The 27,167-nt window shown below is 57.7% G+C and overlaps 9 protein-coding genes across 9 annotated transcripts; 5 read left to right on the forward strand and 4 right to left on the reverse strand.

The window, feature by feature from the left end:
* Window positions 1–55: 55 nt before the first annotated feature.
* Window positions 56–2,512, reverse strand: WHR41_03541 (uncharacterized protein). The gene is made up of 3 exons (XM_069372147.1): window positions 1,203–2,512; window positions 679–1,152; window positions 56–627 (listed from the first exon to the last, which is right to left on the reverse strand). The coding sequence occupies exons 1-3, from the start codon at window positions 2,219–2,221 to the stop codon at window positions 366–368; spliced, it is 1,755 nt and encodes a 584-aa protein (XP_069230827.1). The 5' UTR covers window positions 2,222–2,512; the 3' UTR covers window positions 56–365.
* A 497-nt stretch (window positions 2,513–3,009) lies between these two features.
* WHR41_03542 (uncharacterized protein) lies at window positions 3,010–3,564 on the reverse strand (the record flags this gene model as incomplete). The annotated part of the gene is made up of 1 exon (XM_069372148.1): window positions 3,010–3,564. The coding sequence occupies one exon, from the start codon at window positions 3,562–3,564 to the stop codon at window positions 3,010–3,012; it is 555 nt and encodes a 184-aa protein (XP_069230825.1).
* A 4,772-nt stretch (window positions 3,565–8,336) lies between these two features.
* Window positions 8,337–9,881, forward strand: WHR41_03543 (uncharacterized protein). Its single transcript, XM_069372149.1, has 2 exons — window positions 8,337–9,246; window positions 9,308–9,881. Exons 1-2 carry the CDS (start codon window positions 8,727–8,729, stop codon window positions 9,526–9,528), a joined length of 741 nt encoding a protein of 246 aa, XP_069230826.1. The 5' UTR covers window positions 8,337–8,726; the 3' UTR covers window positions 9,529–9,881.
* A 626-nt stretch (window positions 9,882–10,507) lies between these two features.
* WHR41_03544 (uncharacterized protein) lies at window positions 10,508–14,677 on the forward strand (the record flags this gene model as incomplete). The annotated part of the gene is made up of 4 exons (XM_069372150.1): window positions 10,508–10,908; window positions 10,973–11,004; window positions 11,063–11,348; window positions 11,407–14,677. The coding sequence occupies exons 1-4, from the start codon at window positions 10,886–10,888 to the stop codon at window positions 14,675–14,677; spliced, it is 3,612 nt and encodes a 1,203-aa protein (XP_069230823.1). The 5' UTR covers window positions 10,508–10,885.
* A 130-nt stretch (window positions 14,678–14,807) lies between these two features.
* On the reverse strand, window positions 14,808–15,886 carry WHR41_03545 (uncharacterized protein). Its single transcript, XM_069372151.1, has 3 exons — window positions 15,439–15,886; window positions 15,306–15,377; window positions 14,808–15,249 (listed from the first exon to the last, which is right to left on the reverse strand). The coding sequence occupies exons 1-3, from the start codon at window positions 15,632–15,634 to the stop codon at window positions 15,116–15,118; spliced, it is 402 nt and encodes a 133-aa protein (XP_069230824.1). The 5' UTR covers window positions 15,635–15,886; the 3' UTR covers window positions 14,808–15,115.
* Window positions 15,887–17,088: 1,202 nt separating this feature from the next.
* Window positions 17,089–19,125, forward strand: WHR41_03546 (uncharacterized protein; the record flags this gene model as incomplete). Its single annotated transcript, XM_069372152.1, has 1 exon — window positions 17,089–19,125. The coding sequence occupies one exon, from the start codon at window positions 17,089–17,091 to the stop codon at window positions 19,123–19,125; it is 2,037 nt and encodes a 678-aa protein (XP_069230822.1).
* Window positions 19,126–20,657: 1,532 nt separating this feature from the next.
* WHR41_03547 (uncharacterized protein) lies at window positions 20,658–22,400 on the forward strand (the record flags this gene model as incomplete). Its single annotated transcript, XM_069372153.1, has 1 exon — window positions 20,658–22,400. The coding sequence occupies one exon, from the start codon at window positions 20,658–20,660 to the stop codon at window positions 22,398–22,400; it is 1,743 nt and encodes a 580-aa protein (XP_069230885.1).
* A 1,338-nt stretch (window positions 22,401–23,738) lies between these two features.
* Window positions 23,739–24,239, forward strand: WHR41_03548 (uncharacterized protein; the record flags this gene model as incomplete). The annotated part of the gene is made up of 1 exon (XM_069372154.1): window positions 23,739–24,239. The coding sequence occupies one exon, from the start codon at window positions 23,739–23,741 to the stop codon at window positions 24,237–24,239; it is 501 nt and encodes a 166-aa protein (XP_069230828.1).
* Window positions 24,240–25,322: 1,083 nt separating this feature from the next.
* Window positions 25,323–26,782, reverse strand: WHR41_03549 (uncharacterized protein; the record flags this gene model as incomplete). The annotated part of the gene is made up of 2 exons (XM_069372155.1): window positions 25,323–26,321; window positions 26,381–26,782. The coding sequence occupies 2 exons, from the start codon at window positions 26,780–26,782 to the stop codon at window positions 25,440–25,442; spliced, it is 1,284 nt and encodes a 427-aa protein (XP_069230829.1). The 3' UTR covers window positions 25,323–25,439.
* Window positions 26,783–27,167: the final 385 nt, after the last annotated feature.

Genomic DNA, 27,167 nt, shown 5'->3' on the forward strand with positions numbered 1-27,167 from the left:
TTTAACCTCGCAAGTCATGGGACCCGTGTGAACGGAGCGCAATGAAGGACAGCAGTATCGAGTTTTCAGTGACATTCGAATTTCCTATGGAGCTAGTAGACTGTGAAAGGCAAAAACGCCATTTTCACGGATCAAAGAGCAAGACTTGTTTTGAACGCTTGAGAGCAAGAAAGCACGCAAAAGCCAAACGATCTCTGTGGTATCGGCCCAGCACCTGAAAATTGTGATCTAACGCCGTGATTCCGCGGAATGGGTTATGGAACGCGGCAAAGGAACAGAACACATCGCAGAAATCCTCGCGCCCGACCGTTGCCTGAGCCTCTGAACCATTGCATTCAACCGAAGAAAACGCACCTACACGTACCTCAGACATTTGCCGCCTGTGGGAAGTTCATGTTGTAAACCGCCTCCACGACGAACTGAGCGGTGATGCGCTGGCCGCCGAAGAAACGGCCGTTCAAGCCTTTGATGGCGTTCTCGCCACTCTTGAGCTGGTCAAATTTGACATAGACCTCTCCGTCGGTGGAGCCAGGAGCGATGGCAATGTGAACAACCTTGCCGTACTTGTCGTTGCATTCATAGGCAACGTCTTCTTCGAGCTCTTTATCCCAGCCGGCTGCTTGAGTACTGAAAAAGGGTCAGCGTAGACAAATGAGGGTGATACAGGACCAAACTTACTCTTGCTCGGTGTAAAGATGTTTAAGCAGCACACAGCGGCTGGGCTGAGTCTGGTCAACCGGCGCTCTCTGCTGTACGGCCTTAGGTGCCACTTTCGGCTCGGGCTCTTCTGTTCTGGCAAGCTTGCGCATAAGCGCATCGCGTGAGTAGTTGGAGAAGTTGACACCCGCAACGTCGTTATCGTCGAGGGCACTAGCTCCGCCAGTCTTCTCAGCATCCTTACCGCCAGCGCGATCGAAGTTCGCGGTACCGCCCGCATGAGCGCCACGGCCGCCCATCCCAGAGAAAGATGAGCCCTGATGCTGCTGCTGCTGTGCCTGAGCTTGTCCCTGAGGACCGAATTTCTGCAACAAGGATTGAGTAGTCTCAGGCGTGAACTTATCATTGCCGAGTCCGACACGGATCGGGCGTCCGGCAAGCTCGAAACCGTTCATCTTCTCAAGTGCTTCTTTAGCTTCATCCGGTTGGTTAAACCTATGTCGGGTTAGCGCGCATCTCTGAAACGGAAGACAAAATCAACGTACTGGACAAAGCCGTAGCCTTTGCTGCGCCCCTGCTCTTCCTTCTGCAGCTGGCAAAATTCAAGTGCACCAAATGGCTCGAAGACGGTACGAAGATCGTCCTCGGTGATTGAGAAGTGGATGTTGCCTACGTAGAGGCGATGGAATGGAATGCCGTTCGAGAGGGTAGCGACGCCCTCGGTGTTACGGGCCTGGCGGTTCTTTTCTGCTTCGGTGAGCTGGGCAATGATTGGGATGCCAAGAAGTTTCTGTCCCGTAAGCTGCAGTGCCTTTTCGACGGATTCTTCGTTCTTGAACTCAACGTAGCCAACGCCCTTGGAACGGTTGCTGACACGGTCCTTGACAATCTGAGCCTCTTTGACGGGTCCGACCTGCGCGAAGAATTCCTCAAGCTGGTACGTACGCAGGCGGGCGGCGAGCTGCTGCACGAACACTGTACGCCTGTCGCGCTCATCGTCGGTTGGCTCTGGAGGAGTACGACGACGCTCGCGGGGTTCACGACGCCGGTCGTCGCGACGGTCGGAGCGGTCGTCGCGTCTGTCGCGCCTATCACGTCTGTCATCACGCCTGTCGCTCATGCGATCACGGTTGCCTGGACGATAGTAGCGGTCTTCGTCGTCATTTCCACGGCGGTAATAGTCACCACCGTCACGGGAGCGCTCGTCGCGAGAGCGGTAGGGCCTATCGCGGCGATCGCGAGGGCTGCGGCTCCTGCGTCTGCTCCGGACACTTCCATTAGCACTGCCTCGGTCACTCTTGTGGTCGTCTTCGCTCAAGCCGTGAGATCCGCCCACGCGGGACTCCTCACGCTTGCTTTCGCCCGGTGAGTACCTATCTGCCCCACGCTTTCCGCCGCGCGCGCCACGGTCGCCCGCATCTTTGGAATCGCTGAGGGACACGAAGTCCGCTTTGTGATCGAGTTTGGTGACTTCGGCCTGTTCGAGGGTTTTCTGCTGGTTCTCGCTCTTTTGCTTCCTCTCCGCGGAGTCGAGGAGCTCTTCGATGCTCTGGAGGTCCGCCATGGTGTTGGTGAGAGTGGTTCAAAGTAGTGTGTGTGAGGGCTCACTTGAGCGTGTCCACGGGGAGTGGAGCGTGTACAGGAGGGCTAGTCGCGTTCGATTCAAGGTAACGGTCGCAGTCGGGGATGAAATGAGCTGGGAGATCGTGAGATCGCTGCCAGCCGCGCAGATGAACAGGGTGATGTCGAACGTTAATGTCGCCTGGTGTTAAGCGCAAAGCCTCTGTCTGATGCTTCGTGCCGAGTTGCTGTGCGCGAGCCGCGGTGCAGAGTAGCGATGGGTTAGAAGTGAAGATGCGCTCGGTCTGGCCGTCAGTCGCGAGCGAACGTCAGTTTTCGCGCTAGCGGGGCGACCGGCGCACGTGCCACTCTTGGCAGAAACGCCTGTCACTTACAGGCATCCGCGGGAACACTTCCCGAGGCCGCATAGATACGCAAGTCACCTCTATCATCAGATCCCTGGGCTACATGACTCCGGCTGGGGTATGAATGTTGGCTATGATCCAAGCTGGCAATTGCACGAATACTCGTGTTTAATGGAAGGCCATCGAGCTTTCACATATACAATATACTCAAATTGACCTCCCTCAAGAAACAACGCTCGACCAAACCAATGCAATCATCGTAAGTTGTACAAAATTCGACCAACTTTCCGTCCATATTGGTTGAGGAATGCCGACACAGTCATAGCGTGGTCCACATCAAATCGTTATTGCATCCTAGCAAACAAAACGAGCTCAGCCGTAAAGGTATATCCGGAAGTTTCGCAAGTGCACATTCGGCAATGCCACCTCACCTAGCGGTCTTGAAGATTGGTCTTCTGTCTTCGACCCACTTTTCGTCTTCATGAGCTTCTCGAAGCTTTAAGTCCCGCGCACACTCAGCCTCGAGCCATCGCTGAAGGTTTGCTAGGATCTTGCGAGCCCTGGCTTCGGGATATCCCAACAAAATGCGACGCTCAGCCTCTCGCCAGTGGAAGTGCTTGTTGCGTTTGTTCGGCCTGGCCAAGCCAAGATGTGTGCGATAGTGGTCGCACGCGTTGTCGGAGCGACCTATATCCTTTTTGCAGTCTGGCAGCACGCATGGATATAAGCGGACGTCACTGTGTTTGCTCAAATGACGCTTCAGGTGCTCGCTGCGTGCGAATGCACTTGTGCAGCGGACACCCTTCTTCATGTCGATGTGGTCGCATACGTAGGCCTTCCTCTTCACCGTATGATCGGTGCGGTAGAACTGGCCGTTTTCATCGAACCCGACTGCATCTCCAGCTAGCTGCAAGTCGATCCCGGTGTTGTTGTGATTCTTCCGTTGTTGAATGCACTGGGTCTTCCGCTGGCGCTTCGACATCTTCCGATTGCCTGATCTGCCTCTGGCCCTAAGGCTTGGTTTCAATGTTGGACTCATCTCAACCTTTGGTTCGACCAGGACAAACCCGTCGAGGTCAGTGCGGTAATCAAGTTCCGGGCTTGGGGTTCGGATCTCTTCGAAGGAATGCAGACTGGACGCGAGACTCGTGGACATCTCTTGCGGGCTTGAGCTTGGGCTCTGCAGCATTGTATAGCTTGAGTCCGGATACCCATCATGAGGATTCACCAAAGATGGCTCAACAATGCCAGAACACTGGTTGTACGCCGTCGGCAAAGCGTCATGTTGGTAGGCCGAAAGACTTGCCACGCTCTCGGTCATGGAACATGGCTTGCTGTCATATGTGTGCGGGATCACGCTTTGACACGAAACCATTCCATGACTGATGGGAAACAAGGTAGTCTGGAGACCAGTCGACTGCGGCATGAAGTCTGCGTTAGACGTTTGGTGATCATGCCATATTCCTTCCTGTTGCTCCATGCCAACATGGTTGCTATAGTCAGGCAGGCCGTTGGGAAGCGTTGCCTGATCAGGCCATGTGGCATCTTGAATGAGATCACATCCGTTGTGGTTCTCGAGGCTCAGATGTACCATGTCTTGTGAAAGGTTGTGATTGCCCAACGTCACCGGAAAATCAAGGCTAAGCTGATCCTCCGGAAAATGCTGTATAGCATGCTGTCCGTGGCTTGGGGTGCTACGGACAGGTGTCGTTGGTAATGAGAAAGCCGTTGACGTGGAAGCAGCGGAATAGGGCATGTCGGGGTAGGACGAGTACGCTAGGGAAGGGCGACGACTTTCGTGAGCAGATTGTGGCGGCGTAAGCCACCCAGCACATTGCACTGCGCTCGTACTTTTGGCCACGGGTGCTCTTGTATCAATTAATGGCACTGCGACGCCACGAGATTGCCGATTAGGTGTTGATACTGCCAACATATCGGAATAAGAAACTGCAAGAATGTAAGCTTTTGGCGAGGTTTATGGAATTATGACATCCAGACGCACAAGACAAAGGGCCTCCTAATGATATAAGTCAGAAGCAGGTTATGCTGATAAAGGGTGCAGGTTTCGCAAAAGGTTCAGCACTTCATAATCCGAGGATCGGGAAACCGTGTGGCTTTTCAACCTGAGGCTATGATGGGCTGCAAAGCATTCAAAGACCAAGGGGAAGTTGCCACTAACCGTTGGTATACATCTTGACTATCGACGGATCTGATACCGCGATATAAAATGCATAGACCCCAGGTCAGGGCCAGGGTAGAGGGTGAAGCGCTTCAGACGACTATTGGTATTGGCAATTCAGTCGAGGCCCACATCAGTATGCCAGGAACGACACGTACCCAAGTTTTACAACACCAAAAACCAGTCAAGACACAAAGCCCAGGAAGTGGCGATCGATTAATCTCCTAACGGCTGTCTGGATTGTTCTGGCCAGCAAGGGAGCAACAGAGGGGTAGTGTAGGCAGCTACAGCGAACTGCAAAGTGAACAAGATGGTGGTGTGCGATGCAAAGGGACCTTGCAGCGAAATAAGTATTTGTGCAGCCGCAGCAGGTCAGGCACTCACCTTGCTGTTCGCTGAGTCTGGCGCCAGCGTCCCGCTGTTCTGGATCAAGAAAAGATGGAGGACTGCCTAATGGGTATCTGCCCTCATAGCGATGTCAGCCCCGAGGAACGCCTCCCATAAGGAATGCAACCATCACTCACCCGCGCCGAACAGCACGCGACAACACCCTCACCACCTGAACCAGAACAAAGAGGCAAAACTCTCCGATTTATAAATACGATGAGCCGCGGCACACATTATGGACGTTCTCAGAGACGGGCACACCAGGATGCAATTGTTTTGATCTGCTCTTTGAAGCGGTATAGGAATGCTACCTCACCCATACTACGCACCTGCCTGTGCGCGCGCACAGACTGCTGTGTATCATTGGGGGACTGGGTCACGAATTCATTGGACGTTGCCTGTGAAGACCGCATCTCTGCCAGTCACCAGTCGCTAGATCCTTCCGCAAGCTCCGACGGCAGATACCAGTGGCTAAAAGGTGCATTTGAGAACTCAACAGTGGTAGAATCACACAAGGTGACCCTGGGAAGATGTTCACTGCTCCATGCCAGACACACCAGCTCGATCTGGTCCTCGCTCTGGACATCGCTGGCCTCTTGGCTATAGAGAGACTCTCAAGCGCGTCAAAGCTGCAGAATTCCGCCGATTCCGACGCCGCCACCCGTCCATCTGCTGCATGTCACACTCTTGCACGCTTCGGTTGCGTGCATACGCGATACCGTCCTGGTCAACTCTCTTGACCTCCATTTTACACGCGACATTTTTGACAAGCCAAAATCTACCACGACCAAATACCGACGGAAATGGATTATGGTCGATCGAGACCTCGCTCGTTTGTCTAGACCAGGTATTTGGGGTGGTCTATGCTGCACCTGCGACGGTGACACAACAGCTTAGCAGACGGCAGGGAACACCGCGGTTCTTCGCGAATTCCTTGCAAACCTCACAAGTCGACCCGACCCTCTGCGCGCTTTGACGGTATGATCGACAGGTCGCACTGGTGGTGCCTCATGTTGATTACAGCGGGTATCAAAGTCTCTCTCAACATTGCCGGCATTTTTGCCTCCGACATTTCCCACCAGCCGGCGCTGGTAGCACTGACGTCCACACCCTCAAGGACGAGGCCGGCGCAGCAGCTGACTCGGTGCCACCTAGCCACCGTGAACTGCCCCGATCAGCCTCTGGCCGCAAACTGGCACAACGACTACACCATAACGATTACGAAACGCTGGGTCTCGACCAGCACAGCATCTGCGCGTTCCTGATCTCCATGCCGTGCCGGACCCAGCGTGCGTCGCCACCCACGCCACCGCGCCGCTGTCCAGACGTTTCATCAAGCCCACATCCTTGTCTCCAACACCATCCTCATGCCAGTCGCCAGCCGCTGCCGCGTCGGACTCAGCGGATATGCAGGGACACACCCGCACACGTATACCCGCTTCGCAGGGCTTCGTGCCGCGTCCTCAACTTGTCCGCTGTCTGGATGCAGTTACGAGCTCAGCCTGTCTTGCAGAAGACCAATGCCGTGTCTCTCTTGTTTTCACGGAAGATCCCAGACAGCTTGTCACCAAGCTGGGGTTGACCATCTAGAGTCTTGCAGCCTCGCCGCGCCACCAATCGCCCTTGCACATGCGGCTGTCATTGGTCACGCGAGTCTACAATGCGATCCATGCGCTAGACGTCTCTTTGCAACAAGTGTTGCACAAACGAGTCCGGCCTCTTCATCCGTGCCCCTGCGCGAGAGCCCGCGCAAGACGCACTCCATCGCGGCCCGTTCAGGAACATAGCCAATTCTCCTGCTGCCCGCATTTCGATGCTGCATGCTTGGATCCAGATTGCGGCCTTAGGAAGGTCTACGAGGGCTTTTGTGGCACATCCCATCCAGTGGATGCCCATGTTTCCGCCAGGGCGAAGCCTACGTGATGTCAGTCGACCATGAGCTTAGTCCTGAGATCCGGGTTCTTGTCTTTCTGGTGGCTTTTGAATTGATTCTGCGCTGCCCGTAATTGGCATTCCGGTCCCCACCTTGCTCTGGGTGCGATTTCGATGAACCTGTCATTCCGCTCGATCGCTCTGCTCAGACACTTCTCTTCTCGCATCGGAGAGTTATGGAGTCTTAGCCACTCTGTGGATCTGACACATCTTGCACCACAATCGGTCACCCTGGCGACCTTTTCGTCACTGATACAGCAGCAGCGCCCTCTTTGAGGCTTGCATCTCCGACGGTCATGATATTGCTCAAGCTTACGCTCAAAGAGTGTATCATCTGCAAGAGCGTTCTAGACACAACACCACAGGAGCTACTACCGCTGCCGTGCAGCTACATGGAGCTGTCGCTGAATCTTGTGGTGCTTGGATCGACCAAGCAAAATGTCGTGTTGTTAAGGTCGCAGGAAGCACAGTCCCATGTGTCACACTCGCGGTCGCTGCTAATCTTTCAGTCCAGTCATTGTCAACATCGCGCTCCTCCCAACTCCGACGGGACTCTGTCGACCAATTTCCCACTGACATGTGAACAGCTCCCTCGGATTTTGCATGTGTGGTCCGGTCCACAAGATGATACGGTTGTGGAATCTCGTGAGATGGCAGGGAGCGTTGTCCAGCTAGATCACAACGTATACTGCAGCTTGTTTGAGTGGTTGGTCTACGTGGTGAATGTTTCACTTCTGCAGGACAGGACGTGAGCGCCCGCGTAGTTAGATGGTTTCCTTCGCCCGTAAACAAGACTCAGTTGGATTCTAGAATTTTCGCTTTCCGACGACATCGCTGAAAACGGCCGGAATTGCGGCTTCACAGACCAATGGCGCAAGCGTACCTGCAGGCTACTGCAAGTAATCTCAGCGATTTGCACCCTGCTGTCAGGTACAATGTACCTCCGCCACCAAGGCATGGACTATATGCCCTATAGGACAGACTGTATAGCGACGGTGGGTCAAAAGGCATGGCAAAGGTACGCATTCGACCCGTCGAGCACCAAACCGGCGAAAATCAAAGCATAAGGCGGCCAACGGCACAATAGTCTTTTCTCCGCGCGCCCCAAGGTCTTCTTTTCTGGGGAAAGTTGGAGATTCTGCTGGGCCGTCCAATGCACGCCACGCCGTTGGAGTCTGTCCGAGAGTATGCCCGCCCCACATGCCGGCTTGTCACGTTTTGGTCTCGCCCTTGGCCGCGATCTTCCGCCACGAGCGAGGCCCTTCCGTCATTTTCTCGCGCGTGGCTGCACGACCGCTACATAATAGAGCCTTGCCATCTTCTTCACCACTTGCAGCCTAAATACAGTCGTCGTCCACCACCCCGTGCCGGCGTAGCCCAGCCCTCACACCCCGCGTTCCGCCCAATTTCTCGGCACCAAGCGCCAGACAGGCATCCTCGGCAGCCCCATTCCGTCATCCGTGATCCTGCGAGAGGGGACCCCGGTGCGCTGTACCGCGATCTTCCGCGGTCTTGTGTCTACGCGCTCAGCATCTGGACTGGCCTCACCTCGTCTGATTCCTCGCTCCGACCAGCATCTGTACATACCTGGACCGGATCCGCACGAATTTCATAGCCTCAATTCTCCACTCCACATCCACACCGCAATGCCTTTCCGACAACGAGCCAAGGCCTTCTTCCGCCGCCGACGGTCGGGCGACGGCCTCTCCAAAACCGACTCTTCAGACTCGCACGAGCGCTGGCCCAGCAATGTCTACAAGCCCGGCGAGCCCATGCCGCGGCCTAAATACCGCCAGCCGCCCAAGAAGGAACACAAGGAGCACTTGGAGTCCTTCAGCTTCGCCGACGCCTGGCGCCGCAAGAGCTTCCAGAGCCAGTACTCTCCCATGGGCACCCGAGCACCGAGCAGACTGCCCAGCGCGGCGCCTAGCAGGCGCAGCAGCTGGTACAGCCGCAAGAAGAGCTTTACCTACTCGCGTAGCGGAAGCGTGACGAGCCTTGATACACACAACAGCTCGGCTGAACCGAAGCGGATGGCTTCGCAGAAGAGCGCCAAGGTGCTGAGCAGAGGACCATCACAAAAGGACACAAGACGAGAGTACGCTGCACGAGCGACGCGGCTGAGCACAGAGGTTGAGCAGGAAGGCGACGACGACGTCTTTAATGGTAAGCAGCCACCGACACGCATTTGTAATCAGCATAGAGCAACCACTGACGAAGCATATAGTCGGCATGTCCCGCGTACAATCGCACGAACGCAATCCCCTCTCCCGCCAGCGATCGCTGAACCAGAATCCGCACGCAGCAACTCATCTGGGCGTGCCGCCCAACCAGCGGCTCAGCGGCCAGGCGGATTCCGTCCAGGCGCACGACCACCACCCGTTCACCGAGCAGGAGCTGGCGCTCGCGCTCAAGAAGTCTCACCTGACTGTTCCGGCGCAAGCATGAGAGACTGCTCAGAGAGGGCAACATTGTTTATATTCGCACACATGACAGCACATATGGGGAGCGGCGTTATCGGATTCGTTCGGATATTCACGGGATGCATTTGGGATTGGAAATCTGTTTTATTGACTGTTTGGCGTTCGATGTCACGCCGATATGGATGAAGGCATTCTGGTCATGCATCCGGGATTTGGGATTTGGTCTGGTTTGAGCGGTCTTTCTGACGGCAACGAAAGGCGTTTTGGCTGTGCATACGGGAATCTGGAGCAACAAGGCTGTGGATATTGCGGCTGTCCGGATAACAATTCTTTGCACATTATCATGATCAAAATATGAACATACGTCACACACACACACTTTTTTACCCCATGGGTCCGTACAGATCTTGATTAATTAACGTGTCTGTCAGTCAACGTGGCTGTGGAGAGGTCCGCTCGGTGTCATGCCGGACGGTCGGGATGCCACTGCCAGTGCCGTGAAGAGCGCCACACCTAGCACAACCTTGTGAGATTGGTGTATAGTATGAATCTCTTATATGGAATCCACGCTGATTGTCCACATTTCACACCGCCACCGCGCAACCACCACACGTAGAACGCCATCACCACCGCCCAGGTATCGCAGACAACCCCGTGCCAGGTTCGCAATCAGCGACCCGCCCATGGCCGGCGATCTCCACGCAGATCACTGTACGCTGACGGCATTGGCACGTCGCGCACCCTCGTCCAAACATCAACTGCCAGATCACACGGGCGGCGGCCTGAAGCGAGCGCATTGCTTGATCCAGAAGACCCATGCAGCGCCGCGAGCCTGATCGCCGCTGACACCGTCGATCAATCCACCTCTATTTGAGTATCAGCAGCATCGCACCTACATATCGCCTCGCGCAGGGAGCATCTGCCTCTCAAAGGCCCCAATCCAGGCCGCCCGCGAGTGGAGCCCGCCGCCGCACCGCGAAGCCGCCGCTGCGCAACGCAACGCGTCTGGATCAGGCCGTCCGTCTGCCCTCCCCCAGCGGGCGGCGCTAGCAGGCAGGTTTCTGGCGCGCACCGAGCAGCTGCGTCTTGCCATCCCGTGTGTCGCTGGGGATCTTCTGCAATCTAGCCCCTCACGGCGGCCGCGATGGCGCCACGGGCTGCTGATGCTTGCGTTTGCGTGGGCGGCGCGACGTCATTGATTGCCCCGCCTCGTTGCTTGCTTTGTGCGGGCTGCGAGAGAGGTCATGGTTGCAAGAGGTATATATGGTGGGGTGCCACCGAGGAATTGTAAGGGTTGAAGCATTTTGTTCGATTTGTTATACACGAGACGAGACGAGTTGTACGAGAGACTGAGAAGATACCCTAATACACGATTTTCCAAGATGCAGAAGCTGAAGAAGGTGTTGTGAGTGTTCGCTTGCGGGATTCACGCAGGCATTGTGTCGGGGCTAATATATCTTTTGCTCTAGTTCGCCGGGTAATGACAAGGATGATGAGCAGAGTAAGCCTCAGCCCTGTCAAACAAATCAAGCGAGGTCCAGTCTGACGGATTTCCATAGTGTATGGCACTCCGGCGGCTCGCAAAGAGGCCAGCCAAAACGGCCCAGGCGCTGGATCCGCTGCAAGCCCGACTACCAGCCAAGGCTCACATCCGACCTCTGAGGGAAAGGAGCACGGTATCACTCGGCAGATCCTGAACCCTGATGGTGCCAAGTATGAAGAGCAGCGCTATGGAACATCCACCACCGCGGGCAGCCAACCGCCCGTGACTAGGCAGGAAGAGGCTGCTTTGGCGGCTCGCATGGGAGAGCCGAAGGACGACAATGGCGTCAAGCGACAAGTCTTGTAAGTTACTGCCTCCACCACCAGGCTCTCACGGCCGGGGCTAACACTCCTCGTAAAGGCACCCCGAGAGCAATAAGCCCGACGAGACTGGCTATGGCGCAACAGGATTCACTGGCAGCGAACACAAGCCCCACGGCACCGATTACGCCACAGGAACCTCATCAAAACCAAACGAGCTTGGATATGTGCCGCCATCGAACGAGAAATATGACACAACTGGAGTTGCCCCTGGCACAGCTCTTTCTACCAACGAACGGACTGTGGCGCCAGACACCGCTAGCCGCATGAGCGTGAAGTCAGGCGTGCTTGGCTCTTCGGACCAGCGTACGACTGACCGGGCTTTGGGATCTGACGGCATCACTGGTCAAGCTGCACCCACTCAGACCGAGTCATCACACTCCGGTCGTAACATGGCTCTCGCTGGCGCAACAGCAGCAGCCGGAGCAGGTGGCGCATACGCAGCCACCAGGCCGCACGACCAGGGCGGCACATCTGGTGACCGAGATGTTGAGAATGCAACCTACACTGACCGTTCTTTCCCGCTGGCCGGTGGGACGACTACGCATGAGGACGCCGCTCGCCCGCCCTCTTCTACTTACAGCACGCAGGCTGCGGGCCCGTCCTCGACTTCTGCGTACATCGACCCGGCAACTTCTTCAAGCACCAACACGAAGGACGCTGAAGGCCTCGGCCACGGCTCAGGTACGGCAGCTATCGCCGGCGCAGGAGCGGGAGCTGGAGCAGGCGTGACCAGCGCAGACGTGGGCGAGCAGCTCTACGCCGACCACTCGAAGCACAGCCACAAGTTCGTTGGCGACCCTTGCGAAGCGGCTCCTCAGGATCCCACGTTTGTTCCCGGCCCTCACCACACTGTCGCCGCAAACATGCTGGACCCGCACATTCCTGGCGAGTTCCCGAGAGAAGACGGCACTGACCCCCACGGACAAAACCCCCTCCTCGGCGCTGGACTTCCTCCTCAGCAATCAGAGTCATCCACGACACAAGAGCCCTTCACTGGGAACACATCTGGGACGGCAGCAGAGAGACCTTCGCAAGAGCACCATTATGCTCGTGACGCCGCTCTGGCAGGAGGTGCGGGAGCTGCTGGCCTGGGTGCATACGCCGCCACTCGCGATCATGGTGATTCGGCTAGGCAGACGCAGCCCCAGGACTACTCCAGCACATCGGCTTCTACGCAGCATCCTCAGACTGGCCTCACTCAGCAGACGTCTACGCAGCAGTCTGTAGCCGGCGAACCCCTCACCGGGTCTCGCGAACCGGAGAAGGAGCACCATTATGGCCGTGATGCCGCTCTCGCGGGCGGCGCAGGAGCTGCTGGATACGGCGCATACAAGCTGGCGGATGACCGTGACAGCTCCAGCGCTGCTCCTCAAACCACCGCCCCGCGCGAGAGCACTACCGGCGTCCTGAACGAACCTGTCCGCCGAGACGTCTCCGACCCCGCCCTCTCCAACGACAAAGACCACCACTACGGCCGCGACGCCGCTCTCACCGGCGGCGCTGGAACCGCTGGATACGGCGCCTACAAGCTCGCCGACGACCGCAACGAACCAGCCACCGCCCCTCGCCACACGACCGCCAACACGCTCAACGAGCCCACGCAAAGCACCCTCCCCGACCGCACCGGGTCCCAGCAGCAGCAAGAGCCCGAAGGCCACCACTACGGCCGCAACGCCGCTCTCGCCGGCGGCGCCGGAGCCGCCGGCTACGGCGCCTACGAGCTCTCCAAAGACCGCGAGCAGCCATCTACCTCCTCGCCCTCTAATAACGCCATGAGCCCCACCCAGAGCAGCACCACGACCACAACAACCACAACCACAACCTCCTCCTCATCGCCCCGCCACAAATCCGCCCTGCTCAACAAACTCGACCCCCGCGTCGACTCCTCCGCTCTCAAGCAAGAGCAAGAGCAACAGCAACCCTCCGAGCGCGAAAGCCACACCGGCCGCAACGCCGCCCTCGGCGCCGGCGCCGCAGGCGCCGCAGGCGCAGGCTACGCCGCCTACTCCTCCAACGACGACCCGACCGGTCCCGCCTCGAAGACCATCGGCCCGCACAGCAGCAACGCGGCCAACATCGTCGACCCCCGCGTCCAGCCCGAGCCCGAGAAGATGAAAGAGCACTCGACGGCCGGGCCGTGGCAGAGCGATTCGCTGAACAAGCTCGACCCCAAGGTGCAGTCTGACCCGGCGAAGGCGGACGTCAAGCAGCACGGGTACGCGAGCGGGGTGCCGGCGCAGCAGACGAGGTCCCGCGAGGATGAGGAGAAAGAGCACCACTATGGCCGCGACGCGGCGGCGGTTGGTGGAGCGGGGGCCGCGGCGTATGGCGGGAAGCAGGTTTATGACCAGCACGAGGAGGAGAAGTTGGCGAGGGAGCAGGCGAAGGAGCAGGAGAGGTTGGCTAAGGAGCAGGAGAAGCAGGCGAAGCACGACGCCAAAGAGCAGGAGAAGCAGGCTAAAGAGACGGAGAAGCAGGCAAAGCACGATGCTGACGAGGCCGCTAAGGCGAAGAAGAAGGAGGCCGAGAAGGCCGAGAAAGAGAGGCAGAAGGAGCACGAGAAGATGGAGAAGGAGAGGCAGAAGGAGCACGAGAAGATGGAGAAGGAGAGGCAGAAGGAGGCCGAGAAGCAGGCTAAGCACGATGCCAAGGAGCAGGAGAAGTTGGAGAAGGAGAGGTCGAAGGAGGCGGAGAAGCAGGCTAAGCACGATGCCAAGGAGCAGGAGAAGTTGGAGAAGGAGAGGTCGAGGGAAGAGGAGAAGGCGGAGAAAGAGCGCGCGAAGCTGGCGGAGAAGCAGGAGAAGGAGAAGGAGAAGGAGGACGAGAGGCTCGCTGCCGCCCGCGAGGAGGAGGCGGCCAAGAAGCACCACGAGCACAACAAGCTGCACAAGGACCCGCCGGAGGAGCGCGAGAAGAAGGGCGGGTTTATCCACCGCATCTTCCACCACAAGGCGTATGACCGGGAGGGTTCGGAGGGTGCGAGGGGCAGTGGCAGCTTTGAGGAGGGCGAGCGGCCTAGGAGTCTGGAGACGCAGAATGTCGATGATGCGAACCATGCTAGGACTGCGCAGGCGCTGGAGGGTGAGCGCTCCGACGGGGCTGGTGTTGGGCAAGGGGCCTATGGTCAGCAGGCCTACGGCCAGCAGGGCTACGGTCAGACCGCTGATGGCCAGGGGCTTGCTGGCGGGCGCGATGATGGCATCGTCACCGAGAAGACGACTGGCTTGCCAATGAACGTTGGACAGTATGGCAGTGGTGCTGGAGGTACTGATGGTGGACAGCACATTCACGGCTACGAGACGAAGTGAAGCCTGGGTTGAGAATGGCTGATTGGTTTGTTTGGATTGGCGGGTTTTCTGGGTTTGGCGTTTCTCCTTAGCTGTTACGAGTCAATATTGTAGTCACGAATGTCATGATCAGTTGAATTCATCAAGTGGCTTCTTTGCTTCGAACATTTCGTGTCATTTTTGGGATATGTGAGGATCTGGCAACGTCTGGCTTTGCTGATAGTATCAGCAATTCTCAAGTCGCCAGACATCGTGATTAGAGGGTGCCGTGGATTGCACGAGAGTTCCCTCTACACGCTGCCAACCACTGTTGCGATTGCAGCAAATTGCGGCGGGGTGGCCTTTTCATCTGAGATGACCAGTCCCTCGCGGCGTGCGATTTCTCGAAGCAACTCCGGCATTTTTGAGCGCCATTTAGAGTCATTTCAAAGAGTCATGATCGTGGGAACTGCATCCAAATTACTCTTCGTCCTCTGCTTGCACGAAAGGGTTCTCGATCTCTTCGCTGCCGTCGACAGGAGAGATGAGGACGAGCAGGGTGCCGCGGGCGACGAGCAGGCCGAGGGAGCGGGTGGAGGTGTTTCCGTCTTCATCTGGGAGGGTTGTTAGCTACGAGTATTTACTGGCGTGGGAATGCTTCCGAACATACCACGGGTGACCTCGTTGACGTTGTCGAGAACCAGGTTCATAAGCTGATCGTAGCCTTTGAGCGTGCCGGTGACTGTTTGATTCGTGGGTTAGCTTACTTCGTCCATGATCCTGAAGACATCACAAAAACGCACCTTCTCTGCCACCGTTGAACTTCACCGTCACGGCCTTGTCCATGTACTTGTTCAGATCAAGGATGTTCTCCTTCTTGCGCTCGCCACCAGCATTGCCAGCAGCGCCGCCGCCTCGCCCGCCCCGGTCGCCTCCACCACCTCCACGACCACGGCCTCCGCCACGTCCACCGCCCCGGAAGTTGCCTCGCTCTGACATTGGCGTAGTGATTTGAAGGTTGTTGCTTGGCGGTGTGCCGGGATGTAGGCTACCTATCTACTGCGTTGCTTGATTGAATTTGAGAAGCACGTGACGTGATACAGGCCTGAGGTGGCTCGTGGCCTGAGGTGGCCGGCGGACGGAGGTGTGTCAGCCTGAGGCGGCTCGCGCGCACAGACCAGCGCGCCCAAAGACAGCCACCTCACCTTTCGTCCAAAAGTTTGCAGGCTTTGGTAGACCACGACGTGTCCGAGTATAGTCAATATCTTAGACACTCCGGGTGAAAATTCGGCATTAATAGTCTAGATGAGCAGGTAGTACGTCTTACGTCCTTATTTAAACGGAGAAAGGATACATTCAGAGATATCACCACTATCACAGGACCTCTCAGACCTCAAACTTTCGGATGAACGATGGAGGGCGGCGCTCCGCCAACGCACGACACGCCTCCACCCGCCAGTGCCGCCAACCCTCTCGCCGCCCTCCCTCGCACCTCCGAACCCGAAGCCGGCTGCCCGATTCGAGCACACCTCAGCGCCGCCGCCCAAGTGCCCCGCCCACGCCGCGCCGCTACGAAGCCGGGGCCGGTGGGCGAGCGAGTCTGCGACCTGGAAGCCTGAGGAGAGTGCGCGGCCGCGTCTTTGGCTGACTTGAGGCATGTCACCGGCTGCCTCGTCGTCGTCGTCGTCGTTCGTCGTCGTACGGCAGCGCCTGCGAGCGATGTGCCTCGCCCGCGGGAAGCGTCGTCACTCGCCGCACCGCCGCGCCGCCGCCGCGCATCCTCGCTGCCGACCCGGCGCAGCGCCCCCCAAGGCTCGCACCTCGCAAGGCACCTCCGGCGGCCAGCCCAGGCTGCCAGGCTCCCCAGGCACGCCAGGCCGCGAGCCCAGGCGTTCGCTGGCTCTCCCTCCCTCGCTCGCCCGCCCGCCCGCGGCCTGCACACACACTGCCCTCGTCTCCCGCCCACGGCCAGCGCGCCAGCCAGCCCGCAGCCCACAGCCCACAGCCCCCAGCCCAGTGCCCACCCACACCCACCCACCACAACACACGCGCGCGCAACACCGCTGCACGTCTCCTCTCCCCCCCCCGCCCGATCCCTCGCGGCAACTCCTGCCGCGCCACCGCGCCCACTCTCACCCGCCCTGCCGCCGCCGTGCGCTGCTTGCGTCGGCCTCGCTACCATGCCCTGCAGAGCGCCCGCCCGCCTGCCTGCCGCCCGCCGTAGACCGCGAGGTGCTTGCCTCTCCGCTCAGCCCGCGCCGCCCATGCTGTAGGTCCCGCCCACATTTGCTCGCCGCCAGCGCCGGTAGGTTCCTCGCCCTCCCTCTCTCTCCGTTTCTTCTCCTCCGTCCTCCCCTTCCTGCCTGCCTGCTTTGCCCACCGACCACCACCACCGCTCTGCTGCTCCCGGCTGTTGTAAGTGAGAGCGTCGCTGCACGTGACATTCACTCGCCATGGACCCGGTCAGCCCAAGCACAGCAGCTCCAGCCGCGACAGCACCATCCACCAACGCCCTCGACGCTGCGAGTGCGCTGAAGCGCAAGAGAAGTCCCAGTCTCTCTTCCGCGAATGCGACTCCGGCAGCTGCGCAGCAACCGGCTGCCAAAGCGCCGAAGACCTCCGTCGCAAACCAGCTCAGCATCAACTACCTTGCTCGCCAGCTGCACGAGGACCTCCCACTGATCAACAAGGATGACACTCTACCCAACCTGCTCTCCCTGCTCTCTTCCTACGCCAGCATCCTCGATCGCCATGAATCGCTCGCTTCGAATCTCGGCGCTCGGCCTCTGGGTCCTATCCTGATCAAGCGCTTCGAGCGTTGCTTCGATGCGCCGCCGAAAATTGTCGCGTCGCACCACAAAGGCGCAGCCAGCAATCCCGAAGACACAAACCACCACATCACATGGCTAGAGGTCATCGAATTCGCCCGCTCGCATCCTGCCCAATTCACCCTCAGCACTTTCTCCGAAGGCCGTCGCGTGTGCCAATTCTATTACCCGCAGAAACAGCTCCGGGTGCAGATTAGCGAGGAAGATTTCCTGTTCATCAACAGTGGGCGATGCCAGGAGCTCATTCCGCCTTTGCCTATATGGGAGGATGAGGAGAAGGAGGTCGGCACCTGCGATGTGCTCGAGGCCAAGCTGAAGGAGCTCACGAATGCGGCCGACATGGTCGCTGCGAGGACGAGGCAGCTTGGCCATCGCTTGAAGGGCAGGCGAACGGCTATTCTCGAAAGAAGAGCGGAAGGAGGGAGCGGCACACCAGCAAAAGCCAATGCGTTGCAGACTACGACGGCACCGCCTAGTTCGACGGGATCTGCTTTCACCGCAGTGAATGGCGTGAATGGGAGAATCAATGGTGAGACGGTTGAGCCTAGTCTCGGTTCTTCGGCCACTGTAAAGAATGATCTGCTTCGACATTTCGAGGGCTTGCCGCAAAACCAGGTGCAAGGTCGTACGCAATCGAGACAATCTGCGCCAACATTTCAGGACTCCTTCGCCACGAACAACCGTCAATCAGAGGGTGGAATCCCAGGCCATCATGAGCAGCAAGATCACATTGGCTCTACAGCGTCTTCGTTGTCTCCCGTTCCAAACCATCTCTACTCGAACGATGCCTACTATAGCGATGCTCCACGCTCAGCCTCCACAATAGCACCTCCCGCACGACCATCGTCAAGCAACACCGCCAACCCATCCAACGCGCCAAATTACCACCCGATCAAACACAACTTCTCCCGCCCGCTCCCTCCCGCCCTCGAATCAAGCCAACCCTTCAGACCCCTCTGCCAGGCCCACATGGACTCCCTCCCTCGCGGCAACCGCGTCCTTCCTCCCTGCGACCGCTGTCGCAGACTGCGCATGGACTGCGTCAAGAATCTCACGAGCTGCTCCGGCTGCACGCGTAAGCACGCCCGCTGCCACTGGCGCGACGTCTCGCGCGACGAGCTCGCGGCCCTCGACATGGGCCTCGACGCCGCTTACGACGAATACGCTTACGCTAACGGCCACGACGACTCCGACGACGACGACAGCAACCCGCTCGAGGACCTCGAGGCTCTGGAAGAGCAGGAGGAAGGGCTCCGCAACGCTCGCGAGCTCTCGCGCTTGGGCTGGGAGGAAGGCATAAAGGCTGCTGTTGGCGCGGAGCAGGCTCCTGAAGGCCAGGCAAATCATCACAATCCGGAGCAGCACACGAACGGCGACCGCGGAGTCCCAGCGAAACAGCCCGAGCACGCTTCGCCGCAGATCGTCTCGCCGAAGTCTCTGCACGGCCTTGAGAACGCTGGTCTCGGCGCGGAACAGCAGGCTCTCGCGGGCTCGCGACCAGTCACGGCGGCCAGTGCAGCGGCGTCTCCGGGTGCGCCGAAGCACGCGGTTCCTGCGCCTGTCGCGCCTGTTGTGGCTTCGGCGGAGAATTTTAGGCCGGCGTCGTATGGTGGGTTCAGGGCGGTCAATGAGGTTGTTGGTGGGTGGCGGGAGGCGGCTTGATTCAATTGTTGGTTACTTTTGAACAATTCATCAGCAGAATTGGCGGCATTGCGTGCTAATTTTTTTAATTTTTTTTTTCCTTCTTCTTTCATGCCGTCTGTGTTGTCTTCGTCCTTAGCGCTGTTCATACCCCAAGCGATCGATCCCTTGTTAGCTGTCGATAGCTTCCTTTCATGATGAATACATTTATTACTTCAAGTCGCTACTTGACCTTCTCCCCACGTGCCCTATGCATGCAGCCTTACATGTTACACGCCTTTCTCCACGCCGGCCGCCGGCAGGCAACCTCCCGCCCGCCGGTGAGATTGATGCGATGCGATGCATGCACGCTCCCGTCAGCAGGGATTCGGCGCCGGTAGGACAGTGGGCAGGGGTGGGCTGAGATGACTTCGTTTGGTGTTTGTGTGGGTTTGCCTTGAGGAGTCTGGTCTGGAATTGCGGCTTTCGTTGGTTGGAGACGTCGGATAGATGGTGAGTGAGTGGCTCCTCCAAGGATACGAAGTACACTGCCGTGCGGCGTGCGGCTGGTGAGGTCACAAGGCTGGTTGGTACCTTGCCTACTTTTACGTTTAGGTTGCAATGGTACCGGTGAAGCTTGTACAGCAAGACTGATGATCTTCCCGCCGCAGGAACATGCGACGCGCAAGGCTCAGGTTTGCTATTTTGCTGCCTTTTTTTTTTTTGCTGTGCAAGGAGGCAGCATGGCCCGGGCAAGCGAATGATCTTCACGGTCTCTTCAGCTCGCTACTGTGGTCGCAGTCGACTTGAGGCTCAGCACCTTTCGCTACGCCCCGTCGCACCAATCACACAGTCAAGTCGGTCGTCATTTTAGGTACATCCGCATCCGCGTACGCTAACACCCAACTACCGCGCGACAAAGGAAGGCTGAAGGAGGCACCCGACCCATGACCCTCCCTTTCCCCAAGACGGAAGCGGCGCGCGGCGCGGCCGGCCCATGAGGTCTGACCACCATCGCCCCATCCACATCCCCCACCGCCAAAGACACCCGCCAACAAACACTTTGATGAGCGGAGACGCACACGTCGTGGCTTCCCACCCCCTCGCGTCCAATGGCGCGTCCACATGGCGCGCACAGCAAATGACTTTGCCGAACGTGCCCTCGCCCTTATGCACGCACGCCGCGTGGGCTGAGCCTTAGTGCCTCAGCCCCGGGCACGCGAAGGAATGGACGAAGGCGTGGAGCCAGGCAGCGCCGCTTGGCTAGGTAGGTATGCTGTCGCTGCGTTGTTGCTCATCACCTGAGGCTTCAGCTGTGCGTGGCTGTGAGTCTTGTTGCGAACGAAGGCATATATTAGGTAGCGTGGTGACACCTTCCGTGGTGCTGCTGGGAGGTAAGAGCTGATCGATGAGGCGGCGGACCGACTGACCACCTACTCCTTCCGATTTTGTAAGGGACTCATTACATGGCCGCGAGAGCTGCGATATACAAGCCTTTCACGCGCCTGAGCATTTCCAAGATACACGCTTTTCGACCCCTGGGTCTGCAGACGAGCCTGAGATCCATCACCACTATGGCCGACACTCTAGACGTGAACGGCCACCACTCACGGCATAGCTCGCTGTCTGCCGTTGCCGCCGACCTGCCCAAGAAACTCATCGTCTGCTGCGATGGCACGTGGATGGACGCCGACAGTGGCTGGGTCAAAGGCAAGAACGGTAGATCTGGCCACCCTCAGACCCCGTCGAACGTGACGCGCATCGCGCGGGCGATGAAAGACCAAGACGACTCGCATCATCAGCAGATTGTCTACTATCAAGCCGGCTTCGGGACGGGCATCGGTCTTTACGACCATCTCATCGGCGGCGGTACGGGTGCAGGCCTCTCTGAAAACATCCGCGAAGCCTACTCTTTTCTCGTGAGCAATTACTCGGAACACGACAAGCTTAAGCAGCCGGATTCGATCTTCCTTCTCGGCTTCTCTCGCGGGGCGTTCACGGCTCGTAGCATCGGTGGCTTCATCGGTGCTGTGGGCATTCTGAAGAAAGTGGCGATGCCCTTCTTCTACGAGATCTTCCAGGATTGGGCGAATGCGGGCAACCCTAAGCATCCTCCTAGGTTCTTCAACACCTACTACAGACTCAACCCTGAATTGGAGAGGGTTCAGCCACCAATCGAGTTCATCGGAGACAAGACGAAAATCAACCAGTACATGCAGTCCTACCGCGACATCCTCCTCTCGCACAACCTCACCACAGAAGCCAACATCAAATGTATCGGCGTCTGGGACACGGTCGGTGCGCTCGGCATTCCTATTAACCCCATCCTCCAACGCATGCTCCCTTTCCTCCCCTCCTTCATCCGCGAATACCGCTGGTTCGACACGACCATCGACGACCACGTAGAAAACGCCTTCCAAGCCCTCGGCCTCGACGAGCGCCGCTTCCCCTACTCCCCCGCCGTCTGGGAGCGCCCGGACGACTGCCGCACAAACCTCAAGCAAGTCTGGTTCGCCGGCGCGCACTCCAACGTCGGCGGCTCCTACGCCGACCAAGGCATGGCAGACCTCGCCCTCGTCTGGATGATGGACCAGCTCGCCGGCCACACCCGCGCCCCCTCGAAACCCTTCCACCACCTCGACTGGATCCAGTTCGACGACACTTACATCACCGCCTTCCACCGCCTCCAAGTCGACCAATACCAGCAGTCCGACCTCCCGCCCCCCTCCCCCCGCGGCTGGGCCAAAGCCCGCGTCTACGACTCCCTCACCTTCCCGCAATCCCTCGCGGGCGCCCGCACGCGCGCGCCCGGCCGCTACTGCCGCGCGGACCCGGACTCCGGCGACCTGACCGCCCAGCTCATGCGTAACACGCACGAGCACGTGCACGCCTCCGTCCGCTACCGCATCGACGCCGGCGCCGCGCCGCTCGAGTCCGACTGGAGCCAGGCCTTCCCCCGCGGCCTCAGCTTCCAGCCCTACGTGCAATGGCTCGCGCGCAGGCTGACGCCCAACACGCGCACGCCCACGTACCTTCCGGACAGAGTGAAGGGCCCCTTGCACGGCTGGCGGCTGGTCGACGGGCACGCGAGCCATGATTCGCCGAACGGGGTTCCGGAGGGCGTGGTCAAGCCGGCGAAGTGGGTTTGGCAGGGCGCCGCGGGCGCTGTTGACTGCAAGGAGATGCCGGAGGATGTGCTGGGGCCGTATGAGGTTGCGCTGAAGGATTTCGACCGCGAGGCGAGGGGGAAGCTGGAGGTTGGGGAGGGAGGGGTTGTGGGGAGGGTGAAGAGTTATTCGCCGAGTAAGACTATTTGAAGAAGGGAGGAAGGAAGAGGGCGGGGGAGTGCATTGGTTTTGAGAGGGGGTGGGTATCGGCGTTCTAATCGATGTTTGGCATGAACGCATGGATGGCTTCGCCGATATGTTTCTGGGGTGTATGGGAAAGCGATAGCATTGAGGACAAGAAGTTTAGCGTTTAGTAATCACAAGGAAGAGACGTTGCGCGGATGCTCTGGGTTCGAGTATGGTTTTCTGGAGTGCAGAAGTGCACCGCCTCGATTGTTGCTCCCTTCGTAGATGTGTGAATGGAAAACGAAATACATCCACGATTCAGGCTCCACCACGGATCATGCGGCCGACAAAACGAGGCTGCATGGCGTCCGCAGGCGCAAGGCTGAAAAGCCATCTCGCCCGTCTTGCATTTGGCCTCATCCGAATTCGGATAGACCACATGAGGTATTGACAAGCTCTACTGGATGGACGGCTCAGTCAGGCTGAGTGGTATCTGCATGCGATCGAATTTAGGTCGTTGGCGTGGTCTGGAGCTGCAACGCGGCACGGCTCATGCGCGTGCGGCACGATGTTAGCGAGTGAGGCTGATTATAGTCACAGCTTCAGCCTGATGGCCATAGTCTCCATACGGACAGGACGTTGGTCGAAATACACGCTTCTCGCAGTCGTTCGCACCTGTAGAACTGGAGTCTGCTGATCAAAAGTTTCACAGGCGATGTATTACTGTTGCGTCAACAAAATACCAGCCTGTGTTGCGACTGGACTGACATTCGCGCTTCGAGATCAGGCTTGCAGATGCAACTTACATCCAAGAGGCTTGGGACTAAACCTTAGATGGCCATGAGCCGTCTATCATTGAGATTTGGGACTAGCACGATCGTCTGGATGGATCTTCTAATGCCCCATGAGTCGTTACTCGCGTTGAGCAGCAATGTGGCGTGCTGACTGCGTTTTTAATAGTCTCTCGTATAGCTATGCCGTTTGCTGGCTCTTATTGGATTGAATTGGCCGTGTCGATGTCTCCCATACATAAGGCAATCGTCGCTTCAACTGCTTTCTGCAAGGCCTATTCCAGGACGTCCCTACGGTCTTCAAACTTCTGGGTTCTTACTCTGGTTGTATTCCGACAAGCATCTCTTAGTTGGCATCGAATCAAACGCAGGCCTAACTCAATTCTTTCGACCGGGGGTCCGCCCCAGCCCTTCTCCCACAATGGAGTCTCACAGACTCATGCGTTTAGCAAACGAGCAGCCTATAGTCGAGAAAGGCGAGAAACGGGACTTTTGGCTTTCGTCGAGGGCATGGCTAATGGAAGTCTTGTCGATGGCGACCAGTCTTTGCGGAACGGCAGCTCTAGCATTGATGCTGTCCGCTTACAAGGACAAGCCAATATCAGCGTGGACATTCTACTTCAGCATCAGTTCGATCGTCTCTACTCTCACTACCGTCATCAGGGTGGCTCTGCTCCTTCCCGTGTCTACTTGCTTATCGCAAGCCAAGTGGATGAACTTCAGAAAGACGTCAACCCTCAACTCCATGGACGTATACGATGAAGCCAGCAGAGGCTCCTTTGGAGCTGTGAAGCTTCTTGCTGAAGCAAAGTCGCACTCTATACTGCCTGCCGTCGCATCCATTGTGACGGTGTTGGCGCTCGCCATTGGTCCGATCACCCAGCAAGTCGTCCAAATCAGGGAAGTTGACATACCGTCGCCCGACGCCTCCGCCACCTTCCCACACGCTCGATCCTACGACAGCGGCGCAATCGGAAACGCAGGTAGCGTAGGTAATTTGGGCGCATTCAGCTTTCAAGGTACAAAAAACCATTCCGCTCGACAGAATCCAGTCTTACGTCGTCACAGATAACACGACCGATCGAGCTATGCGAGGAGCCATGTTACGCGGACTATACGCGGATGAAAGCCAATGGACTCCCGACTTCGAATGTTCGACTAACTGCACATGGCCCGGTGACTATACCATCCTTGGCTTCGATAGCGTTTGTGAGAACGTGACCCTTGCGACGCTATCAAACAAGAGATGCCAGAGAAGGGTCGGAAGCAGTCGCGAGAATTGCACCATGACAACACCTAACAACGTCACGATCGAAACTACTTGGTTCAACACTGTCTTCCAAACATCTGCAGGTTTGAGCGCCCACACCCTCACGGGTGATGATGAAGAAACTAGCCTGGAAATCGCCAGAATTGCATTCTACACCACCAATCGTGACAACGCACTATATGCCATGGGCATCACCGGTGAGGCTATCTGGGACTGTTCCCTCAAGCTTGCCGCATGGAAACGCTCCAACGTCTCGTCTACTTTGAATTCTTTCGCCATGGGCGCTGGGGAAAGAGCACCACTGGAGGCCGGCAGAATTGTCGCAGCAAACCCTGATGACCCCGAAACGTTTGATGAATTCCGCCTGACTCTCAAACAACCTGGACTCCCAGATTCATACCTCAACACTGCGGACGTCGCCGCGATGAGATACTTCTTCACTTCCCCTCTGTTCGCCGGCTACTTGCTTGAAGGAGAGTCACAGCCCGCCCATGACATCGGCAACACTATCGCATTCCTGGACAGAGATCCCGGCGAGGTCATGAAGCGTGTCGCCGAGGCAATGACAGTCGAGCTGCAACGAGGTAATACGAGCCAGCTAGCTGTAGGCTACTCGTGGCAGCACCTCACTTATTTTGAGGTGAACTGGATGTGGCTCATCTTGCTCGCATGCCTCCAAGCGACGACAGTGCTCATTCTGATTACAAACATCGTCCAGGATCGCAAGTACCGGAGCGTTCCTCTGTGGAAATCGTCTCAGTCGGCTCTAGTGTACTACTCTCTCGACTCTGACGAATTGCTGCGCACTCCGATCTCTGGGCCGAGGGAATTGGAGCAAGTTTCGAAGACAACTCGAACAAGGCTTGCTTGACGAATGCTGTTGAGACGCGTGCTCTGGGAATGAGTTTAAAGAGGTTGGCAAAGCGACGTTGAAATTATTCATTGGCTCGATATACTGTACACTTCGGGGTCGTTTTCTTCATTCATCAACATACATCTCTCTTACTCATACAGCAAGCCAACCACCTTCCTGTTGATCTTGCGCGGCGGCTTGTAGTGCTTAAAGCCACATCCTGCAGATCCAGCACCTTTCGATGCCGAGCCATTGGACGTTCCATTGACCTGTGGCTTGTCTGCTTCAGCGTCGGAAGAGCCGTTCATGTTCGCGAGCTGGTCTTCCAGTCGAGCGAGTCTCTTTTCCAGTTGCGCGTTATCGCGCTGCTTCTTCTGAAGGTCTGACTCGGCAGATCCGTTCTGGCCGTTCGTCGGTTTCCGGTCTTCGAGCTTCTTCCGACGTTGCTCGAGGTCTTTTTCCTTTGCGGCCAGGTCGGTCTTGGCTTTGCTGAGCGCAGCACGGTCGGCTGCGATCTTCTGCTCCGCAGATTTGAGATTGTCGAGTTTGCGCTGGATGTCGGCGTCCTTCTTGGTCTGATCGTCCTTGTCGGACTTGTCGCCCGTGGCGCCCTTCGATGATTTGGCTTGCTGTTCTTTCTTCGCCAATTCGTCTTCGCGAGCTTGCAGCTCCTTCAGCTTCTTGTTGTAATCATCAGTGCGCTGTTTCTCCTCGGACACCGCAGATGCCTGACGGTTTTGCAAGTCCTTCATCTTCTTGTCCCATTCTGCGGACTGGTCCTTGTCCTTTTTCGCGAGAGCAGCCTGGCCGTCTTGCGCGTTCTTCATCTTCTTCTCCCACTCCGCGGACTGCTCTTTGTCCTTCTTTGCGAGAGCAGCCTCGCGCTCCTCAAGAGCCTTCAGCTTCGAATCGAGATCAGCCTTGGAGGCACCGCTATCAGAGCTTGCCGACGACAGCGCGCCTGGCGCCAGAGGGTTGAACCCGACATTGTTGGCGTCCATGAAGTACCAGCTGAGCCATTGCGGCACATGCTGCAACCACCATCCGTCAGCGCAATACAACCATCCGATGGATCCTCCCAGATACATACCCCTTCCCACTGCCACATATGCACCTTAATTCCAACCGCTCCCTTCCTCGCAGCCTGGCCTTGAAAATGATTGAGAAACACGCCCGGGTACGGCACCGGGCTCAGGCGGCAAGCGCCCGGCGGGCTGAGTTCGTCGTTCGACAGCCGCCACCATTGCTTCTCGCCCGTGCCGACGGTGCACCAGCTTGTGCCGCCGTTCGCGTGCAGGTACTTCCCGTTGGAGGCGTTTTTCAGGGCGACGACGTTCGGCTCGTCGCCGGCCTCGAGGGTCCATTTCTCCTCGTCACCTTGGTCGCCTCTGTTTTCGGCGACGACGCCTGAAGGCGATCCATTGGCTTGGTTTGAGAGGACGTGGCCGTTGGAGACGCTGGTGATGTAGAAAGGTTTGTTGGAGGAGCTCATGGTGAGGGATTGGATGTGTGAAGAGTACGATGGTGCAGATTGAGAGTTGAAGGATGGAAAGCCTTCGAAGGAGGAGAAACCGCCGCCGGAGTTGGAGGAGTGAGAGGTGTAGGAAGAGGAGTTGAAAACGGAATTGTTTTGCCCGTCAGAAGAGCGATCGAATTGGGACCAATTGTTCCAGCTCATGGTGGGCGATAGGAGAACCTCAAGGCAGCTGTGACGTTGAGAATGAATCGAAGGGAGAAAGGCATCTCCATTGTTAACGAAGGCCAAGTGCGCAATTGGTGATGCAAGTGGCAGGGGAGCTTGTGCGAATGCCTAACATAGCTTAAGGGGAGGGTCAGGCAGTGGAGCTTATGCATGTATAGCCCGCCCTTTGCGTCAG

This window comes from Cladosporium halotolerans (genome assembly GCF_011745625.1).
Source record: "Cladosporium halotolerans strain TM138-S3 chromosome Unknown Sca9, whole genome shotgun sequence".
In the NCBI taxonomy this organism is placed as follows: domain Eukaryota; kingdom Fungi; phylum Ascomycota; class Dothideomycetes; order Cladosporiales; family Cladosporiaceae; genus Cladosporium; species Cladosporium halotolerans.

Excerpts from the sequence above, each read along its gene's own strand:
- WHR41_03543 (XM_069372149.1), top strand. The coding sequence starts at position 8,727 with ATGCCTTTCCGACAACGAGCCAAGGCCTTCTTCCGCCGCCGACGGTCG. Across the intron at positions 9,247-9,307 it reads CGACGACGACGTCTTTAATG|TCGGCATGTCCCGCGTACAA; the intron begins GTAAGCAGCCAC and ends CGAAGCATATAG.
- WHR41_03545 (XM_069372151.1), bottom strand. The coding sequence starts at position 15,634 with ATGTCAGAGCGAGGCAACTTCCGGGGCGGTGGACGTGGCGGAGGCCGT. Across the intron at positions 15,378-15,438 it reads GTTCAACGGTGGCAGAGAAG|TCACCGGCACGCTCAAAGGC; the intron begins GTGCGTTTTTGT and ends CGAATCAAACAG. Across the intron at positions 15,250-15,305 it reads CGTCAACGAGGTCACCCGTG|ATGAAGACGGAAACACCTCC; the intron begins GTATGTTCGGAA and ends CAACCCTCCCAG.
- WHR41_03541 (XM_069372147.1), bottom strand. The coding sequence starts at position 2,221 with ATGGCGGACCTCCAGAGCATCGAAGAGCTCCTCGACTCCGCGGAGAGG. Across the intron at positions 1,153-1,202 it reads AAAGGCTACGGCTTTGTCCA|GTTTAACCAACCGGATGAAG; the intron begins GTACGTTGATTT and ends AACCCGACATAG. Across the intron at positions 628-678 it reads CATCTTTACACCGAGCAAGA|TACTCAAGCAGCCGGCTGGG; the intron begins GTAAGTTTGGTC and ends ACCCTTTTTCAG.